The sequence below is a fragment of the Coloeus monedula genome (assembly GCF_965178545.1).
Source record: "Coloeus monedula genome assembly, chromosome: 4".
Lineage (NCBI taxonomy): Eukaryota > Metazoa > Chordata > Aves > Passeriformes > Corvidae > Coloeus > Coloeus monedula.
The window spans coordinates 53772379-53792943 of NC_138784.1; the positions used below are offsets into that span (position 1 = coordinate 53772379).

The 20565-nt window shown below is 39.3% G+C and overlaps 1 protein-coding gene across 4 annotated transcripts in view; it reads left to right on the forward strand.

Annotated features, from left to right (window-relative positions):
- CPED1 (cadherin like and PC-esterase domain containing 1) overlaps positions 1–17444 on the forward strand; it is a 142605-nt gene extending 125161 nt beyond the window's left edge. For 3 of the 4 annotated variants that reach the window (XM_082280310.1, XM_082280309.1, XM_082280311.1), the window contains 5 exons: positions 7928–8148; positions 8410–8511; positions 8718–8805; positions 10649–10795; positions 14436–17444. In XM_082280310.1, coding sequence (XP_082136436.1) covers positions 7928–8148; positions 8410–8511; positions 8718–8805; positions 10649–10795; positions 14436–14663 — 786 coding nt within the window. In that variant the 3' untranslated portion in view covers positions 14664–17444. The remainder of the gene's footprint in view (positions 1–7927; positions 8149–8409; positions 8512–8717; positions 8806–10648; positions 10796–14435) is intronic. The other variant, XR_014226345.1, reaches the window with a different exon arrangement.
- The last annotated feature ends 3121 nt before the right edge of the window (positions 17445–20565 follow it).

Sequence of the window (20565 nt, forward strand, 5' to 3'; positions counted from 1 at the left end):
TAGTTTTGATTTATTATATACCTTGTCTCTAAGTACTATAGAGATCACTGACATCTCAAACTGAAGATATCATAATTTCCTTAATAAAATAAGCAGGAGGTTTCAATGCTGGAAACAAAAGCAGATGTCAAAAAATAGCACGAGTGCCAAATGAAAGGGAAAAAGTCATCAACCCAAGTGAGGACACTGAGGTGATCTGGAATGCTGTTTGATTTACATTTTTATTTGCTGAAGTTCACTAAGAACTTCATTCATGTGTCCACTCAAAATGGGCTCAACTAACCTCGGTGCCACTCTGTGCAGGGGTTTCGAATATTCAGCTTGTGTAACTTTGGTCTCTGGAGTTCAAAATCCCTTACAAAGGACATTTTTGCTGTTGACATGGACAGAGGAATTGAGTGTACCCTAGGCAAGTTTGCTAGCAACACCAACCTGTGCGGTGCAGTTGACTTGCTGAAGGGAAGGGATGCCATCCAGAGGGACCTTGACAGGCTTGGAAGATGAGCCTCTGTGAACCTCAAGAAGTTCAAAAGGCCAAGTGCAATGTCCTGCACCTCTCTTAGGGGAATCCCAATCACAAATTCAGGCTGGGCAGAGAATGGACTGAAAGCAGTGAGAGGGACTTGGAGGTGTTTGTGGACAAAAAGCTCAACGGGAGCCAGCAGTGTGCACTCACAGTACAGAAAGCCAACCACACCCTGGCCTACATAAGAAGCAGTGTGGGCAGCAGGCTGAAGGAAGTGATTTTCTCCCTCTGCTCTGCCTGGAGTACTGTGTCCAGCTCTGGGGTCCTCAGCAAAAGAAAAATGCTGACTGTTGGAATGAGTCCAGAGGAGGGCCTGTGAGTGGTCACTGGGCTGGGGCACCTCTCCTATGAAGACAGGCTCCAAAAGTTGGGCCTGTTTAGTCTGGAGTACAGAAGGTTTTGGGGAGACCTTAGAGCAATCTTCCAGTATCTGAAGGGGGTCTACGAGAGAGATTGAGAGGGACTTTTTACCAGGGCATGTAGTGATAGGACAAGGGGGAATGGCCAGAAAGAGGGTAGGTTTAGATATTAGGAAGAAATCTTTAAGGATTGTGAAGCTCTGGCAGAGGTTACCCAGAGCAGTTGTGAACTTGCCATCCTTAGAGGTCTTCAAGACCGGGCTGGATGGGGCTCTGAGCAACCTGGACTAGTGGAAGGTTCCCTGCCCATGACAGGGGGTTGGAACCAAATGATCTTTAAGGTCCCTTCCAACACAAACCATTCCATGATTCTATGATCATGCTAAGACATAAACAGCATAAGTCTGTGATTACATCTTTTAATTTGAATAGGAGGTGTTAATCTCTATACCACTGTCAGATTTCAACTTTGGTAGCTGGAGGCTGTTTTCATGTGCTTCTCTATTAGTATTATATGGGGGGGAAAAAAAAGATAAAAAAAGCCTACTTATCTTTCTACTTTTAATGAATGTGAAGGGAGACATGCAACAATTAACCAGTGCTGTGCTGTGTCCCTGATTTGTGTTCACTTCAGCAAGTGATGAATTAAGATGTAAAGTGAATGCTCTTTTTGGCTGAAATGCAGCGCATGGAAGATGAACTGTGTTTTTAAGAGCAATCCTTCTATTGTTCTCGAGTTTCATAGAACAATGGCAAAATGCAGCAGATATCTCTTGGTCACTAACTTGTATTCATTTGTCAGTGCTTCTGAAATATATTTGTGGTCACCCAAACAGAGCACTTTTTTCCTGCCTGCATCATAATTAAGCTTTCAAAAATGCTTTCTAATTTGCTTTCTGACTCCAGGCTACTTTTATTTCTTACATTAAAATTGATTTGTTTTCCAAAGCACATCTGTAAAATTATAATCTTTCTCTATAAGAGAAATCCATTTCCCTGCCTGAGTTCCAATTGATTTCACATCATCATTAACTGCTATTTTAGTTTGTGTCCATATAAAACTGTTTGAATTAAGTTGTTTCTGTGTGTTGTGGTTTAATCTGGCAGGCAGCTGAACACCACACAGCCATTCACTCGCCCACAGGGATGAGGGAAAGAATCAGAAAATAGGTAAAACTTGTGGGTTCAGAAAAAGACAGTTTAGCAGAATGGAAGAGGAAGGGAAAATAATAATAATAATAATAATAATAAGAAGAAGAAGAAGAAGAAGAAGAAGAAGAAGAAGAAGAAGAAGATGAAGAAGTATACAAAGGCAGTAATGCACAATGCAATTTCTCAACACCCACTGACTGATGCCGATCCCATCGCAGAGCAGCAGCCGCTGCCCCCCAACCAATTCCCCCCACTTTTATTGTTTAGCATGATGCCATATGGTTTGACATATCCCTCTGGCCAGTTGGGGTCAGCTGTCATGGCTGTGTCCACTCAGCTTCTTGTGCCATCATCCTCTCTGGCACGGAGGAAGGAGAAGCTAAAAAGTCCTTGACTTAGTGTGAGTGCTGCTCAGCAACAACGAAACCATCAGTTACCATAATATTGGTAACCAGTGTGTTACCAATATTATTCTTATCCTGAACCCAAACCACAGCACTGTACCAGCTACTAGGAAGAAAATTAATTCTATCCCACCCAAAACCAGGACACTTGGTTTCATAAAAACATAAGACCACCTGTAGTGAAACAATAACACTCAAGCTGGTGGAGACATGAGAATGTATGTACATGCACAAAAACAGTTTTATGAGGCCTTATTTTGCTTTATGATGTGTTAGCAAGAATAGTCAGTTATATGTTTGTATTTCATACACAGTAAACAGGAAAATTTTGAAGTGCTGAGGTTAAGGTTTTTCTGGCTGAGTAGATTTGCTTTCAGTCCACTTATAATATCAGCAGGCTTTTTTCTCCACTTTAAGGGAAATGAGATGCAGACTGTCTCATTCTTAGGCAGCTCCATATATATGTCCTAATTGAATCAAATAAATTTTTCATCATAATATAATACTATATCTCTATTATGTTGGCTCAACAAAATTCTCTGTAGCTGTGGTTAATGACTTTTTACAGTAAGACATATACAAATGTATTAAGACAATTCTTTGATTTTTGTACAAGATTGATTTTTTACTTTTAAAAATTGGTGAAGGGAAAAGGGTTCTAGCAGGTTGTTATTTATCCAATTAGCAGTATATAGAAAGTTGGCCTCAATAGCAGGAGGGATATATATTTTGCTTATCATTGAGAAATACTACCCAGAGTTTAGTCGTATAATAATGTACCATTGAGTCATGTGTAATTAAGAACAGGAAATATTAAAAGGTAATATTTGCTGAAGTACTTAAAATTCAGCTGTTAAAACAGGAATTTTAACTTATAATTTCTTAATAATATTTTAGAGTTAAGTAGTGTTTTGAACTTTCAGGTGTTTAAATTTCCCAAGTGTGGTTAATTTTTAATGATAGGTCTTGTTAAGAAGTGAATTCCTCTATGCTTACACAATCTTTCAAAGCCTTTAAGCTATAATGGAATTTTTCACACAAAATGTTTGCAACAGAAGACGGTGAAAACATCTGTCTGTGTGGAAGCGTTGTTCTTTGTCTGGTAAAATTATAATCCGTGTATGTCTGATTGTTTAGTCATCCTGCAGACAAATGCCTCATCAACTTGAACAGTATATGACTAAGTCTTGTGCCAGACTTGTAAAAAAATGAGGTATGTTTTACTCTACACACCTAAGCCATCATGTTCCTCATTATTTCATAGAGATAAATACAGAATCATCCTTGGAGCCTTTTGTTCAAATCATATTAAATACTACATGGCACATGCAACTACAATGAGTTCATCTAATTGTATAGAAATAAATGTGTCTATAGTTACCATACATTCAATTACACTGAAAGATTATTTTCATTCATTAGAACTCTTGGGTTAGTTGAAGGACATAGGTGTTCTTCCTGGGGCTAAACACCACTTATTTTAACCTTTGAGTCCTCCAAGCATTTGCTGAAAATGAAGCTGACTTGCAAAAGGTGGACTTTGAAAGATGCTTTCTGATGGCTTGCATACCACAACAAAATGTGTTTGGCCAACTCTCCACAAGGGCAGTTTGAAAAGAGGGTAGGATACCTACAGATATCCTCTTCCTCCAATTTTTTTTTTTCTTTCAAGGAGAAGAAAAAGAAGAATTTGGGGGTTTTTTCCAGGATTTACACATCTCACATCATGGTTGAACCAATGGTTTGAAGCAGATTGTTGGATGCAGACAAGATCTTAATGAATGGATGTGTGTGTGCAGATGTGTTGGTGATGTGCTAAGCATCCACCAGCCTGGGGTGCATCAAATTACAAGAAATGCACACCTATCTTGCTATCTGAGATCTTCTTCAGACGTATGGGAGAGCATTCCCTTCAAAATCCCAGCACACAGTCTCCAGAGGGTGACTGCTGATACTGTCCCGTGATGACTGCAAACAGACTTTAGAGCTCCCTCTGAGAGCTAGAGGGCAGGAGCCATAGGTTTCACATACTGCAGTCCTAGTTTTCTTACGTTTCAACAAAACTGTGGAAGACAAAAACAAAGTTAAACAAATTTGTCTGATTCCAGTGATCCAGTCCTGATGTGGCTCATACCTACTTGAACAATCAAAGATTTCTTGACTGAACGCTAATATGGGTACTATAATTGACTGACACCTTTAAGAATAACCTCCCCTTTTGATCTTTCTGTACAACCACAAGTCCACTTTGGCCCATTTCTTTCTTTCCCACTTGCAGCAAGCCTTGACTATTCTCTTAGCAGACCTGTTTCTAAAAGTCTATGTTAATTTCCCTAGACGAGCAACATGTATTCTTCCCCAGTGTGATGTTGCTATCTTTCTCATTCCTGATTTGGAAAAGGGCTGAGTGCAGTCTCATCAGTCTTGTGATAGTATTTGAAGAAGTATGTCAGGGCCTTAACAGTTGCCTGTGTCATGATGCTGATTGCTCTAAAGGAATCTGCTCTGACTCCTGTCAGCTACTTCACATTTTCCGAACATCAGGACAAAAACAATAGGAGTATGCTAAGGCCCACCTGATATTTTCATATGGCACCCAGCATCATGGCATTTCCAGACTAGAGCTGCCACTTTAAGACATGATCATATCTAACTTCTTTCTTCTGGTAGGGGTTTACTAAATGACTGCACATAGTTCCCCTCCATCTCCAGACCTGGCCAGCAAGGTACCCCAGGGCAGACTTGAAAATTCTGTCCTGGGTCCACTGTTTATGTGTATGTACCTGTGTAGGTATGGAAAAATTGCAAAGCCCTAAAATGCTAAATCGTTTCACAATGTAGATTGGGGTGTGTGTATGTGTTTTGCTCTAATTTTGACATAACAAAAACATGGGAAAGAGATCTTAATCTTTGGTGCTCTGCAGTCTTTGAGACTTTGGACATGTTTGCATGATTCTTCACACCTAAATTGCTGGTGAATGCAAAGTGTTGGCAAAAAAGACATCTGTGCGTCATGTTCATTGGCATTGGACATGGTTCTTTTCTCCTTTTTTCCCATGGAAGTTGTTGTCCTGCTATTTGAAATCAATAGTAGATGAGATTAGATCAAATATAGTTAGGAGAAAACAGCTATGAGAATTTTAGTCACACTAGAATGAGATAAAAACGTCCCATCTGCCAAATTAGTGTAATTAATAGCTGAATATGCTCCTTAGCAATTCCCATGTGCTGTGATAACAAAATGGTGTCATATGTTACTAGAAGTAGACGAGAAGCAGTCTGTATTTTCTACCAACTGCTGTACGTGTGTAACTCGGTAGGGCCTGTTTGTTATTCTGCTAATAATGTGTTAGGTTTTTACAGAAGTGTTCTCACCCACATTAGAAGCTAATGATGTCCTTGTCTGTGAATATCTGAGAACTGCTTTTTAAATGCATATGCATCAAGATACTACAGTGATGGGCTTATGAAATGGAGATTAAAGAGACAAGGATATAGACAGGCTGGAGAGATTAAGAGATTTTGCAACCTAAAAGAATTGTTGCATAAAACCTGAAGTTAACCTATTTTAAAATTAGGACGTATTCTAAGCATGAACTGTCTTCCTAATTGTAAACAATTTTATGCATGTGTGTGTCTGTCAGAGAGGGAAAGAGAGAAAGAATATGCAACCAGTCCTTCCATGGATCCAAGGATCCTTGACTTCTGTGAGTCATGTTATGCTTGATTTAAAGAGGTTTCTTTTGACATGATGTGAAAAGCTGGAAACCCCCTTGCGTGTGAGAGAAATGCTTATGCAATACAAGCATGAACAGCAGCTGTTAAAGAATTTCCTCAATGAAGCAGCTTTGAGGAGTCCAGGACAGGAGTTAGAAGAGCCTCTATGGGCTCAGTGCTAGTTGAAATTTGTTTGCTACCATACATAATCTATCAAGGGCTTCTCTGCAGCCCACAATGGGCAAGGCATAGGAAGTTGAAGGCATTGTCATGCCCGTTTTTGGCCCTAACCAAGAGGGATGAGGGTATGCTCATCTGAAATTCCTTTTCTCCTGTGGAAAGTATCATTGGTACACTGTTGTGGCTTATTTTTAATCACAATGGGTTAAAAGTGAGAAGTGGAATCAATTTTCAAAACTGTGGCATTCCTGACGTGAATAGACAAATAGATAAATAGATAAATAGATGTGTTAGATGAGTGTAGTCCAAAATGCCTCTACCACATAAAATCTCTAAGAAAAGCTTTGGAAATATATCCTTAAACATGTCATCTTGTGCAGTCTCAATTTTATTTGCATAATCAAATATTCAAGGTGGAAGTGGTAAAACATCAAACTCCAAATCAAATTAAGAAATGAAACAACAAAATCCCAGTTTACAGGATGCCAACTCCCCTGAGTGCCAGAGGAGGTAGGAGAAGCTGAGTATTTCTGTGCAGAGAACAGGGCTGTTACTGTGTAATGACTCTATGGGTTTCTTAATCCCAGTTTTACATTTTTGCTCCTCATTGCGGATTGCTGGCTGAGGTGATTGGGGTAATTGATTCTGCACACAGTTTCACTGGCAAACCACAGTGAACTGGATTCTCCTACTCTTTGGACTTTTCTTCTATTACGTGCTTCATCAGAAGGAAATGCTAGTCCTATTCACTCAAAATAGGGCAATAACATTTTAAAAAATCCTGCAACACTTTAAGTTCTGTAGTCTCCCCATACAGAGATGTCTGTTTTTTCAGAGGAATCTACGGAATGAGTAGGAGCAAACCCAAATTTACTTTATTCATTTTCAAGTTCAGGGTAGCCCAGCAGAGACTGCTATGCTTACAGCATTTCTGTCATCCTGGTAGGGTTTCTAACTCCTTTCAGGCCATGGTGCTTCCTGGTGGTCACATCACACACAACAGGACTCTATTCAGGTTATCCTCCACCCAAATAAGATCCTTTTCTTTCCCCTCTGAAACTGCAGAAAGGCCATCTCTCTACAAATAAGGCAGCAGCTGCATCCTTCATGGGGGTTGTGTGCGTGTGCGTGTGTGTGTTACTTTGGTGTAAATTCTAATGAATCCCATTTGTGTAAGAGCAATACATGCTGTGTAGGAACAAACCACATGAAAAACTGAAGGAAAAACTGCAGGAAGCTGCAAGCAATCATGAGAGCAAGTGTGTACTAGAAAATGGAAGTAAATATGAGCTTAAGCAGAAGAAATTATCACCAAGGATGGAAAATGCAGGGCTAATTTTGCAGCTATAGCCATCTATAACCTGTACTTTTTGCCTTCAAAATATACAATACAGCTTTTTATTAATCAAATGACACAGATTTTGCTAAAGGAGAAATTTAGTATTAAGATGCCAGGGTACTGGCGGTTCATAAAGATATTTCTGGAACATTATGAGAAGCATTTAAAAACCTCCCAACTAGCCATATACTTTTCTTAGCTTTGGTTTCTGGATTGTACTTCTAAGACATATCTTTTTTTCCATCTGAAGATTCTTTTTATAGGTGACTCAACTAACAGAGGGATGATGTATTATCTAATAGAAAGAGTGAATAAGACTCTTCAGGAATGGCAGAAGACCCATGATGTTAAATGTTATCACAATATCAACGAGGGGAAAACATTTATCAGTTACTCCTACTACCCCCAGTTCTGGATGAATGCAAACCAGAGACCGACTTTTGAAAAAGCACTGGAACAGCTGCTGCAGAGGTATGGTACAAACTTTGTATCTCCCTTGTTTGTATCATCATTCTATTCCCAAATGTGTTTAACACATTTTACAATTAAAATCAGTAAACAATAAAACATAACCTGCACAGACCATATTGCGTGGTTGAAAAATAGCTGAAAATTACATCAGGCCTCTGATCAGGGTGCCAGATACAGTTCAGTGAAATGCAAAGCAGTGTAGTTAAAATGTTTGCCATCTGTTTAAAGCAACGTGTGTTGTTTTTCTTTTCTGGGTTTCAGGTCACGTCCCCTGGAGAACACAGACCAGACCGTATTAATTGTAGGTGGTGTTCAGTGGCTTAATTCCAATCACCTGCAAATTATCCAAAAGGTGTTGAACAGGTAATGTTATGTACTTGGTGTTATTCCAGTTTTTGATATGATAAACTATGAGAAACAACAAAAAATTATAAATACAAACTTTTAATTTGTTTTTTTCATAGATGTGTACTTGAATGACTTTGAAAAAAATAAAGTATGCATTGTCTTTTGATGTGTCTGTTAGGAAAAAAGTGTGTCCTTGTTCTTTTTTTCAATTTGCAAAACAGGGAAAATTTATCAAATATCCTGGTAATTGTCAAATCCATAGGGATGGGCTTTCACCTTCCAGTGGATGGAATCCATTCTCTGTCACAGGTAAGATGCAGTACATTTTGAATGCATTTTCATGGAAGACTTGTAATTTCAGCACTAATTTGCTGTCTGGTCAAAATATGTTACAACCTCTGCTGAGCACATTTTAAGTGGATCAAGGAAGATTAATGTTTGTATGTGCTCAAACTGCTTACTGATAGGGATTCAAACCAGTTGCCTTATTTCATGGATTCTGCTGCAATCAGAGAGCCATTTGAGATGCCATACTTGGTCAGCTGTCCCAAGAACCAGAAGAAGCTCCAATATTAATCCAGCTGCCAAAATTGAGAGATCGTGCTGGGGATGAGCAGATTGCTCCTCATACCACACTGCGCATAGGCCCTCCCCAGGCTTCCTCCATGGTTACTGCTGGATCCGACTCACTCGTCTGGCTTGCACAACTCAATAAATCCATCTTAACCCACCTATGAAGCCAGAACATTACAGAGCAGCTGGAATGTACTCATGAATCCAGCCTGTTATTTGCATGTTAATCGGATGTTACAGTCGGTTTAAATCATATCCAAGCCTCTCAGAGTAACAAATGTGCTCATTTCAATGCGCTGTGTAATTCACTCAATTCATTATTTTTATTTACAATTTGGACAGTGATTCGCTATTGAACACACATAAAATGCATGGATGAGAAGCACTGGAAGGCAGAATGGAGTAAATGATGCCTACCAGTGCTGTGTGTCATGCTCCAGCTATTGCCAGGTGTTGAAAAGAGAAAATTATTACCTTTCACAGATTATGTACAGCACTCCCTGTGCACTGGGGACTGGTGCCCACGTCTTTTTGCAACCATAACACACTGCTGTATTCAGCATGTGGCTTCCTGCTACTCTCACCCTTCCCTTTGCTACAGAGACTGCCCTGTCTGATTTTGCCCATTCTTTCTAAGTTAGTACTGCCTATCTGCCTTGTCTCTATTGAATGTCTCCTTATTGATTCAAACCATTTTCTTAATTTACCTGCATGACCTAAATAGAATGAATTAAGGAAATTGTTTTCATCAACATGAAGAATCATTTTCATAGCTCCTGTCATAGTTTTCAGCAAAATTCAGTCCTAGAATGAAGAACTTCAATCCAGGGTACGTGAGGCAAGGATAAAGTATTAAAGGCTTCCCAGGTTTACCTTTTTCTTTTTCTTATTTAATAAATTTAAAAAGCTCCAGAAATCAACTACAGTGCATAACCAACATTCATTTCCCTTTCAATATTGGAATCATATGCCAAATTACCCGTGTGGTTTGTATGCTTCAGGATTACCCCAGCTGCTTTCACAGGCCTTTTATCTGCTGTGTCGAATCCACTGCCTTGCCAACTTTATGGCTAACTTTTTTTCTATTCTTGGTCTTCCTGAAGTATATTCAGAAACAATAATCTGTTCTTCAGTATAACCATATTTAAGATACCCATGGTCCTGTACTCCCTTTTAAACAGCTGCCTCAATGAATTTGGTTAGAAGCTGAATTTTTCTTTAAAGGAGCAGTTTCACTATTTGTAACAGACAACTTTATAATTGGAATTTTTTTCTGGATTACACCTCATTAGCTAAATACAAGTTAAAAACCATTACCCAGGAATTATATTTTAAACAATCATGAAATCTTCCTATAAAGGAAGCTGCACATGTACTGAAAAGTAATTATCATTTCTGAAGAAACCCTATATCAGTCTTGGAGTAGTAGCTATTTTCAAGAGTGAATTTATAGTAATTCATGTCTGTAGTATAACATAATTGCTTACTCAAAATGCAGTTTTGCTATTTATTTTCATGACACAGTAACCTTTAAACAGTCCTTCTGACAAGACATTGCAACATTTTATCTGGAATGCAGGCAGAAGTGCAAAACTTGTGGAATGAAAACTTGGTTATTCTGGATACAGCAAAAAATTTGGGCTATGAAGTGGTTGACACCTTTGTCATCACCATGGGACGTTACAAAGAATTCCTGCAAGGGAAGTGTGGCTGCCATTTCCATGAGGTAATGGTTTACACTTATATCATTCCCAGGTATTTAAGAAATTTTGACTTTCAGGTCTTAGAAACAAAAAGGCATGTAGTGAGGTTAGCATCTGTCACTCAAAGTTAGGCCTGAATACAAATCGTGGGGAAAGCAGTTTGTACGGTGGCACTTGTCCCTCACTGCTCAGAGTGCAAGGCCACCCAAGGACATGCTGAACTGCTGGCCTGGTGATACCTTGAAATAAAAATAAACGTGCCCTTCTGCAAAGGTAACTCATATAAAACGATGTTGCACAGTTTCCAGGTTCTTGTTTTATTTATTACGTGTTATGTATCTCTGCTGCTTCTGCATGGACTCAGTGTCTCTTTTTACTCAGTCTCACAGGTTTTTGACTGATGCCTTCCTAACTGAGCAGCTCAGCACACTCACATTAAACCATAAGTACAAATAAAATGGAGCTTAAAATTGAAGGACCTATCTTAATGCTATGTATCTGTTTTCCTATGTCTGAGGAAAAATAATCTGGAATAGTTACAGTGATCCACTGTACAAACAGAAGTGTAAATTGCTGATTCCCGCTCACACCTGTAGTCCTGCTTTCTTGACTAAAAGCTATAGAATTTTCTTGGGAGTGTTATCAGACTCACATGAGCTCACGTGCCATGCATCAACCTCCCAGCCGGTTTCCGCCTCAGGCTCCACAGCAGCTCACATGTTTTCAGGCCTGTGCCAGGGCCTCTATCCTGCTTTGGGGCCAACATCAGCAGGTGTGGTTAGTTAACCAGTCCTTTAATCTACTCTGCTCAATACTTGAGAGGCACAAACACAGCTCAGTCCAAATGAAGCCAGAAAAGAGGGAGTAAGTCACAGAGTAGAAATTTATGTGATTGATAAATAGTCCCATGGAGCAAATGCTCCGTCCGTTTTACCCAGACAGCTGTATTGACCCTTTTTTATCTAGAACCCAGATGCTGGTGTTTCTGTGGGTCATTGCTGATGGTTGCAATTTCCACAGATCTTTTGAGTGAAGCAGTGAGTGTCAAAATTGAATATTTCAAATGTTTTTTATGGAACTGGGTGGAAAAACAGCAGGGCGTGATCGGTCATTAGCATTTTTCATGTACTCCTCCATTATTTTCTATGAGCTCATGTGCACATTTGGTCTTGCTTCTCTGCCCAAGGAATCTCAACAGAATCTGTGTTTCTGGGGAGGATCAGGGGAGAATTTGGCTCACAGAGCTGTTATTAATGAGGCTTGAGAGGTCATTGTGCCTGAAAGAGCCATAGATATGCCCAGTAGAATCCATCATGCACCAAAAATCAGACTTGATCCTTGAGGAAAGCAAAAAGAAAGTCCTTGAGTTCTTTTGATACTTCATTAGTTTTAATAGTTTTGTCATCAGCTTATTTCTGCATCCTGGCAAGTGGAGTTTCATTAGGTGCTGAAGCAGTTTGCACCAGGAAAATGGCATTTTGCCCCCAAGGACAGAGCCAAGAGCACTGTGTAAAACCCCAGCACTTTTCATGTTTTCTGAAACCAGACGAGACAGATTAAATCTTGTGCTTTGTACTTTCACTTTCTTTCTCTTAAAAACTGACATTCCCAAAGTCTCAGAAGATGGCACCCCTCTGTAAATGCCATCTGAGCTCAAGTACAGCTGTGCAGGAATGGAGGACTGGCCATTCTGTGCAGTCAGGAAACAAGAACAGAAATGCCTTGAGCAGTTCTCATTTAGTTCCCACTAGCTGGCTGAAGAGAAAGCTATTTCCCCTGAATGGCCTGAAAAATTGAGTTCCCACCAACTCATTTCAGAGGGTCTCAGGTGACCCTGATAGCATAGAAATCTCCACCTCTGTAGACTCTAAAATCTTTGCTCAGAATTCTGAGGAATCTGGACTTTCAAAGGGATTATACTGAGCTAAGACAATATATCTTGCATAACCCTGGCACTTACTGCCCAAACATATTTCTGGTTTTATGTACACATGAAATTTGATTTTTTATTTACCTCATTCTTTGAAAATGCTTATGGAGATTGTTCAGCACTATAAAATTATTATAGAAGCCATTTTTTAATTCAGATTTATTTCATATTTTAATGGCAGTGAAATCATAATCTCATCATAGGAATGAGCAACCTTGGGATTTTTGTATCTTAATCAGTGGCTGGCTGCTGGGCGAACATTAGATTGCATTCCTGGGAGATTATGCCTAACAGGAATGCAGTTTGGGTGACTGGTTCAAGGTGGCATCATTTTGAAATAGTTGTAAGATCTAAGGCACTAATTAAGAAAAATGAACCTACAGTAATTGCATGAAAACAAATAATAGCCCTTGGCTTAGCTGTATGAAATTGATCAGAGGATATATTAATTTTCTACATGGGTAATTCCTAGTCTGTTTTCAGTGCAGCCAGCTCCCTCATAGTCTCTCTGCTCAGTCTTTCAAGCCTTTGCACATGTCATTTCTTCACTCACATTTAATTTTATATGATTTATTTCATTTATTATGAGCTTCGCTGCATATGAACATTTATTCTGATTGTTCGGTGACAGTAAATATGCATTATATTTTTAAAAGCTAACATGCTTCTGCATAAATATGTGCATCAGTAAATGAATTCTGCATTTTCAAGTGTCTGCTGTGATTGATATAGCAGGATAACTAATGGGCATCAGAACTATCAAGTCAGCATATATATACTATTTTTGAAATAAGTTAACCGCCTTTTCTGCTTTCTCTGGGTTTGCCACTGCCTGGGTTGAGGTCCTCTGTCCTGCATATGTGCAAGGTTCTAAAGTTTTGTCTCTCCCAAAGCTGCTTCATTATTCATCAGTGATTGAGTATTCACTGAGACAAGACCTTCAGCATTTCACAGGAGACCACCCACCCCCCCACCCCCCAGTTATTAAGTTCCTGACAACCATACCTTTCACTTTCTCACTTGTTAGTCCCATGAGCGTGGTATTTTTCCATACGAGTTGAACACGATAATCCCAGAGCTTTATATATATTTCAGGGGCCAAGGTGGAGCATTCTTTGGCACTAAGTTACTGAATCATGTTGTGTTTATGTCAGTGTGGTGTCCTGGGGAGAGGGATGTTAAATTGCACCGTAACTCCCTTCTTGGAGAAACACAACACATGAGGGTTTTCATCTCAACATGGGGCTGGGCCAGGTTTGCATCAAGACCTCAGAGTGAGGCATTCTCACTGGGCTCATAGCTGAGACATGTTATATGTGCCTCAAGTGCTTGGTATCAGAGCAAGATTTAAACCTTTCTGCAATTTGAAGCAGTCATGAGTTTGTTTTTTCACATGCTAAAAATACAGGGACAAGCTGTTGAGTATGAATTTTATTGTTTAAGGTAAATTGTCTCTAGTGAAGAGAACAGAGTCTAATACACAAAGGCATTACAGAGTCAAGCAACCGAGTATAATGGGCCTATGCATGTAGATTTCAAAACTTATGTTCTTGCACTTTAGTTTGTAACATAACAAGTTTGCTATTAAAATACTCTTTATGAGCAACTTGCACCTCAAGGTAAGAGTGTCAGTACCTGTGTCATGGACAACTGCCTCAGCATTTCTGCACACACAGCTGTGTATCTGTCTAGGTGCAGGCAGAAAGCACTCACATATGTCATTTCTTTTGCAGGTGGTGAAATCCAATCCCTCTGAAGAAAGGCCACACATAACAATGACATTATCGAGGCGCTATACACGGGGGAAATATTTCGGCAGTCAAAGCAAACCATCACAACTGCAGGACTATGCAACAAATTCTAGGTCCCCGTATCATGTCCGAGGTCCAATAAATCAAGTTTATTCTGAAATCCTTCTCAGCAGGCTCTGTGCAAGTAAGAGGGAGGTTGTCAGCACATAGCCTCTCTTGGATATAGCACTGAGACTAGAGAAGTGCCACTGCCTGAGTGACAATTGAAGGATCATGGTGGATTTGTGATATGCTTCCTTGATTGACTGCAAGTACACAAAGAGAGTTTGGGACATGTGGTGTTTTTCCAAAAACCTTATGAAATTAAGTTATGCCCTGGTGACCCTGCTGTGTGAAAATGGAAGATGGAGGGTTGCAAAGGAGAGAAGAGGGGAAGTTACTTGAACTGTTGCCAAAGACTAGAACAGCTGTAGTTCAAGCAAGTGTGTATTATTGATAGCAAAAAGAGACCTATATATTCACTTGAACATTTGGAAAGGGCTGCTTTAGGTCTTCAGCACTATCTAGTTTTCTATTTATAGAGACACTGTACTATTTGAATGTATTTAGAAACTGACTACATTCCATTTTAAAGAGTTTAATTTATGTGGACAGGTTTCTCTTCCATATCAAACCTTTTCTGTTTAGACACTTGGTTTATAGAATCTGAAAATGTCTATTAGCATTTTACTGGTGACGTCGAGTTTTGGACTCTAGTGGTTTTAGTGAAAACACATCTCTTCTCTATTTTTTTATATACCTACTCTATTTTTTTGCATGTTCTGAAGGTAATAGGGAGATAGGTTACCTACACTTGAGACTGTAAATGTCTCAGTGTAATATGTAAATATAGTGAATTTGTTAACATAACTTTATTTATGGTCCCAGTTTAGGAGAGTGCCCATATGCAGGAAGAATGCTTAGATAAGCACTTCAATGTCTACCTTGGCCTGTAAGCCAAGCAAGTATTCTTCCTGGATGGAAGTGCCGTTTCTGTCATAATTTTTTATAAAATACTTGCCAATGTGTGAAGTCAGTACCACAAACATAAGAAAAGCCCCTCTTGCAAGCGCACATAAGGATTTCAGGATCTGATAATTAATCTGTCATAGGAAGTGTGATGTGATGTGATGTGATGTGATGTGAGCAGAATATACTGCCAGCATCTCTTGCTTGGCAGCGAGAAGACCTTCTCTGAGTGCCAGTTTCAGTTCAAACCTTCTCTGAGCTGCAGTTTCATGCTGTCTCCCAGCTACATCCCCAGGGTTTGCAGACCTTCTGTGGGTGACACCCCAGGGAGAGGCTGTGTGTTGGTGCCCTGCCACAGTGCTGGCAGCCCACTCTTTCACAGCTGTGGTGCCCGATGGGAAACCACGCATGGTCCAGGATTAGCAGCTGGGTGACAGGTTAGTGGCAACCCGTAAGACTTGTCCCTACAAATTATCCAGTTACAGATTTTTATTCATCCAGTCGTGCAGCAGGCAATCAAGGCCACTCTCCCACCATGCATTAGAGAAGGGAGTTTTAACCAGGCAAGTGGAAGTCTAACAAAGGATCTGCTGAGTTCTGTGTCATGCTTCCCTGTCACAACTTTACATACAATCCTCCACTAGCTTCTGCTTCGTTAAAGGAAGCCACAAACAATGTCAGGGAATAAACAAATTATAGAAAGGAACTAATCATCATCTTATTTGCCTTAGTAGCACACAGAGGGGCTACTCTATATAGAAGTCGGGCTAGAAATTCATGACACAACATTTAGTATTTGCCTAAGATCCTTAACAGTCTGTATGCCCAGCTATAGTTTTGTGAATTTGTGCTCCTTCAGGTAAAATATGTAAAGATATAACAGGAATTTGTCATGCAATATGGAGTTTGGCATTCTAGGTGATAGAGAGTATCCTCCAAAATAGGATCTGGCATACCTAATTTAAGACACCTTTCACTATGTTGAAAAAGTTCTGGATTTAAACAGTGACTTAAAATTAGTGAGATGGTATGATTACCTCTGTTTCTGTATAGTATGCTGCTGATTGCTTACAGCAAATATCCCCAAATTTCAGTGTAAGATTTTCCCTGGCACGGAGATCTACATGAAAGATGGGTCAGAAGCTGTGCATAAATACTGAAAATATCAGCATTTGGTTTTGAGCAATATGATTATCTAAAGAATATAATTGTATGCAAATGATATATTCTCTTGGGTCTGGAAATCCAGGGCTGCACAACCTTAAAGCTGAAGGATAGAATATCATCATTAATACTAGCAGATGCAAAATACAGCCAGATGTCTTTGGTATTAAGATGATCGATGAGAGGTGTATTACAGTTCTGCTTTTGGTAAGATTTTTTTGTAGCTCGTTTAAATCCACATGCTGTTACTGTTATTGTTTCATATACAAATGTTTTTAAGGCATTAACTGGGTTTTTATGTGTGGGTTTTTTAGCCAAAACCTATTGCTGAAGCATCAGTTTAGTGATGAAAAGGAAAGAGCTGACTTTGTTATACTGTAGTGGATATCAGTGAATGTGCAATTCATCAGTTCTGGTTTCACCATGAAATGGTTTACATGTGCTGTACACCCAGATGTCTTAATGTTTTCCAAACCTTAATATTTTTCAAATGTATTAAGTGTATATTTTCCTGTGTGTTTTCTATTTTTTACGTGTCTATGTACATTAATATGTCTGTACAAAGTCATTGGTACAATTTGCAAATTGATTTTTATTTAAATGAATTCTTTGAATAAGCTTTTTCCAACACTATGTATGATACATGTAGTCTTAGGAATAAACAAAGAATACTAAGCTACATTTTTGTTATTTAACTTTAAAATATATCTAGTATCTAGGTATGTGAAAGGCGAGAGTTTAGATTGACATGCAAGGATTGCTTGTTCATATGCATTAAAATTTATGGATTGAGACAATAAAAGAATTACTGTGTTCGAATTCCAGTGAGAGCACATGTGTTGCTATCTACAGTTTACTCCAGAATTATTGTATCTGCTGTGACATTTTGCCTGAATAAATATTAAAGTGTTCCTATAGTCCATATATTTACCTTAGTTCCATTACTTACCATTAAAATAGCCAAGGACTGAGTTGTCAAGTTAAGTTCCACCTCGTAATACAGACATGAGTGGCCCTGGAATTAGTGGTAGGATTGAAATATTCAGGCTGGGAAACAAGTACTCTGAGAAGTGGAGTTTCCTGCTCAATGTCTGCCCGGCAGCATGTGGAGCTTAGAACAGAACTAGGGTATACTTTAAGCTACAGGTAGAGAAAGAATGGGACTGTGTTGCAAAATAAATACTCTGATATACAGAGCAGTAGTCTCAGTTATTCTTGCATCCCTTTAGCTGAAGCTGGAGCATGATTTACAGTGTCCAATGAGTTGCAACTCCTCACCTCTCATATAACTCTATAGATGTTGAACAGTGAATTGGGTTAGTGAATTGGCACCTGGCCACCATAACCAAGTCCGTCCTAAAAAATATCTTCAGAATAACTGACTGACTTTGGAATAAAAAATATTTCCCTTTTTGTAGGGAAAGGCCTTGATAAGTCATCTTTGTCATCAGAGTTGCCAGATTTCAGGGTGCTGAAAGAATGGACTACAAATACAATATTTAGTCTTAGTATTAATTTGAAAATGATAATTTTTAGAATAATCTCTTTCACACTGTTAAATACAAAGCCTTTATTTTTCTCTTCTGTGACACATTAAAGGGACATCAAAGTAACTTTATTTGCTTAGTGGGTGGGTTAGCGAGGCATCAAATTACCTCAAGGTTGAAACAACCACTAATAGTTATGCTTCTGTTGCTATGTTGAGCCAAAGAGAATGCTTTGAAGATGCAGATATGTGTGATATTAAGTTGACTGCAGTCCAGGGATCTTTCAGATTATTCTTTTAGAGTAAAGCAATTTTTAGAGGTGCAGTGAACTATTTGCTGTAGACTCAAACTGCTGAACAAGTCTCTGTAGGGTCACATGAAAAATATGGTGTTACCTTCTTGTTTGCCTGCTCGCTTTGCATCTGGCTTGTTTTACCTCCCTGACTATCTGTACCTGCTCTACTCCACATCAGCCTTTCTTTCAGATGACCTTAGAAATTTGTGTTTTTTCAGACTAGCAACTCCTGGAAATCTGAGACATAATTGTTGCAAATTCAGTCTGAGTCTTGAAAATATGTTTTTGTCAATCCCAACAGCACTAGTGCGCAGCAGGGGTAGAACAAGCCTCTTACCTAAGGCAGTGATTTTCTCTGATGAATTTAAAACAGCTGTGTTGTGTTAAGCAGTTAGTTTGCATTAGCACTTAGCTCTTCATGGAGCTTGTCTTTACCAAGCAAAAATCCATCTTTCAAACTCCACTGCCATCTTTACCTGTGTAAATTTTCAAAACACCAGACCAGTCTGTGTAAAATGCAGGCATACCTATTTATTGGTGCTGGTACATAAACTGAAGTATTTACTGGTGCCTTCACACTATCCATTGAACAGAAAATCTCTGACTACACAATAAAAAGACACTGTGCATTTTAGGCTTACTCACCTGTGATTAGATTGTACTAAAAATAGTGCTACATCTCAGCCTAGACCAGAACCTGGAGCTAAGCATTCTAGAAAACTACTCAAGTCATTAACTTCAATGGTCAAGTTGAGCCTGTAGGGTCATAACAGAGTCTTCTGCAGCACAAGTTTCTGTTGTGATGGACTTCTCCCTTTTCTGTGTTTTTCCATCTGACTGTTTGGCCAGTTCTCAGCACCTGTGGGCAGCCTTCCTGCAATCCCTCAAGCATGTTCAACAGCCTTGGCAAGTGACACCACATTAAGTAGCCCTGAACTGAAAATCAAGCATATGTTCAAATGAAATCTGAACTAAGGTCTTTATGAAACACAGCATCTACGAAGCATCACCTTCATTTCCTCTAGTACTGAACTTCCCTAATGAGGAGCAGAATTCACTCCATTTCAGCTGAAACTCAAGTACGAAGACGTTTTCCCAGCTTTTGACAAACTGTTTTCCCACTGCTTGCTGGCATGAAATGAAGGGAGGGAGCTGCTCTGCATGCTCCTGCCTAACACAGTGAGGTGTGTTCACACAGTCACTGCAGTGGGCATTTCCCTCCCATACCTCACTGTGGGGACAACATTTCCACAGCAGAAGGTGTTTTCAATATTGTGACTTTTTTATCTGTTTTGAGCAGTGACAGTCTATGTGGTTCAAACAGACAGCTCAGTGTCTGCCAGCACCACCTGCCCCAGTGCTGCTCTAAGGATGCTGGGTAGATTCTGGGTGAAGACGAGAACTGCAGAACTAAAATCCTTGAGTGAGGAATAAAAATTACTCAGACCTCTGGACAAAGTCAGGGCGGTTATGAAGAGCTCACTGCAGATCAAGCAGGTGCAATTAAAGTCATCAGGAGCCCTTTAAAGTTAATAAATTATATGAGTTATTGTCAGGGTTTGAAGACCAGATCTGTCTTTGGCAGAGTTTCTCACTTGCCATGTTTCAAAAACATATTCTGTATTTTCTTTTGTTCTTGTCATTATCAACTTCTATATTTCTGTTTTTATACTGTGGGACTAAGAAGTTTGAAGTAGTATTTCTACTCTGCCTGATAATGATTGTGTAGCCTCCCCAGACAGCTGTCAAATCATCTAACAGATCATCTAACAGAGTTTTATTACTTCTGAATGGTATTTTTCCTTTACTTCCATATGCCAGCTCCAAAGTTTCTTTACATTTACAGGAAGTTTTAGGTATGATAGCTCTAATGCCTTCAATGTATTCAGAGAAACCTGCCAACCCCTATTTATCTTAACAGGACGGAAAACACTTTAAGCCGTGAAAACCTGACCTTGCAAACCATTAGACAATGCAGCACCCAGCATGATCTAGCCCACAAATGGCTTCCTTTGAAATAAACAATCACAGTTGTGTTCTACTAAAGTTTTCACTGAGGTGATTACAATTTAAACATGATTTGTGTGGACTGATAGGTGTGGTTTTTTTCAGCTCAGGGCCTTTGCGGAGCTCTCTTTACAGCAAATGGTATCTATTA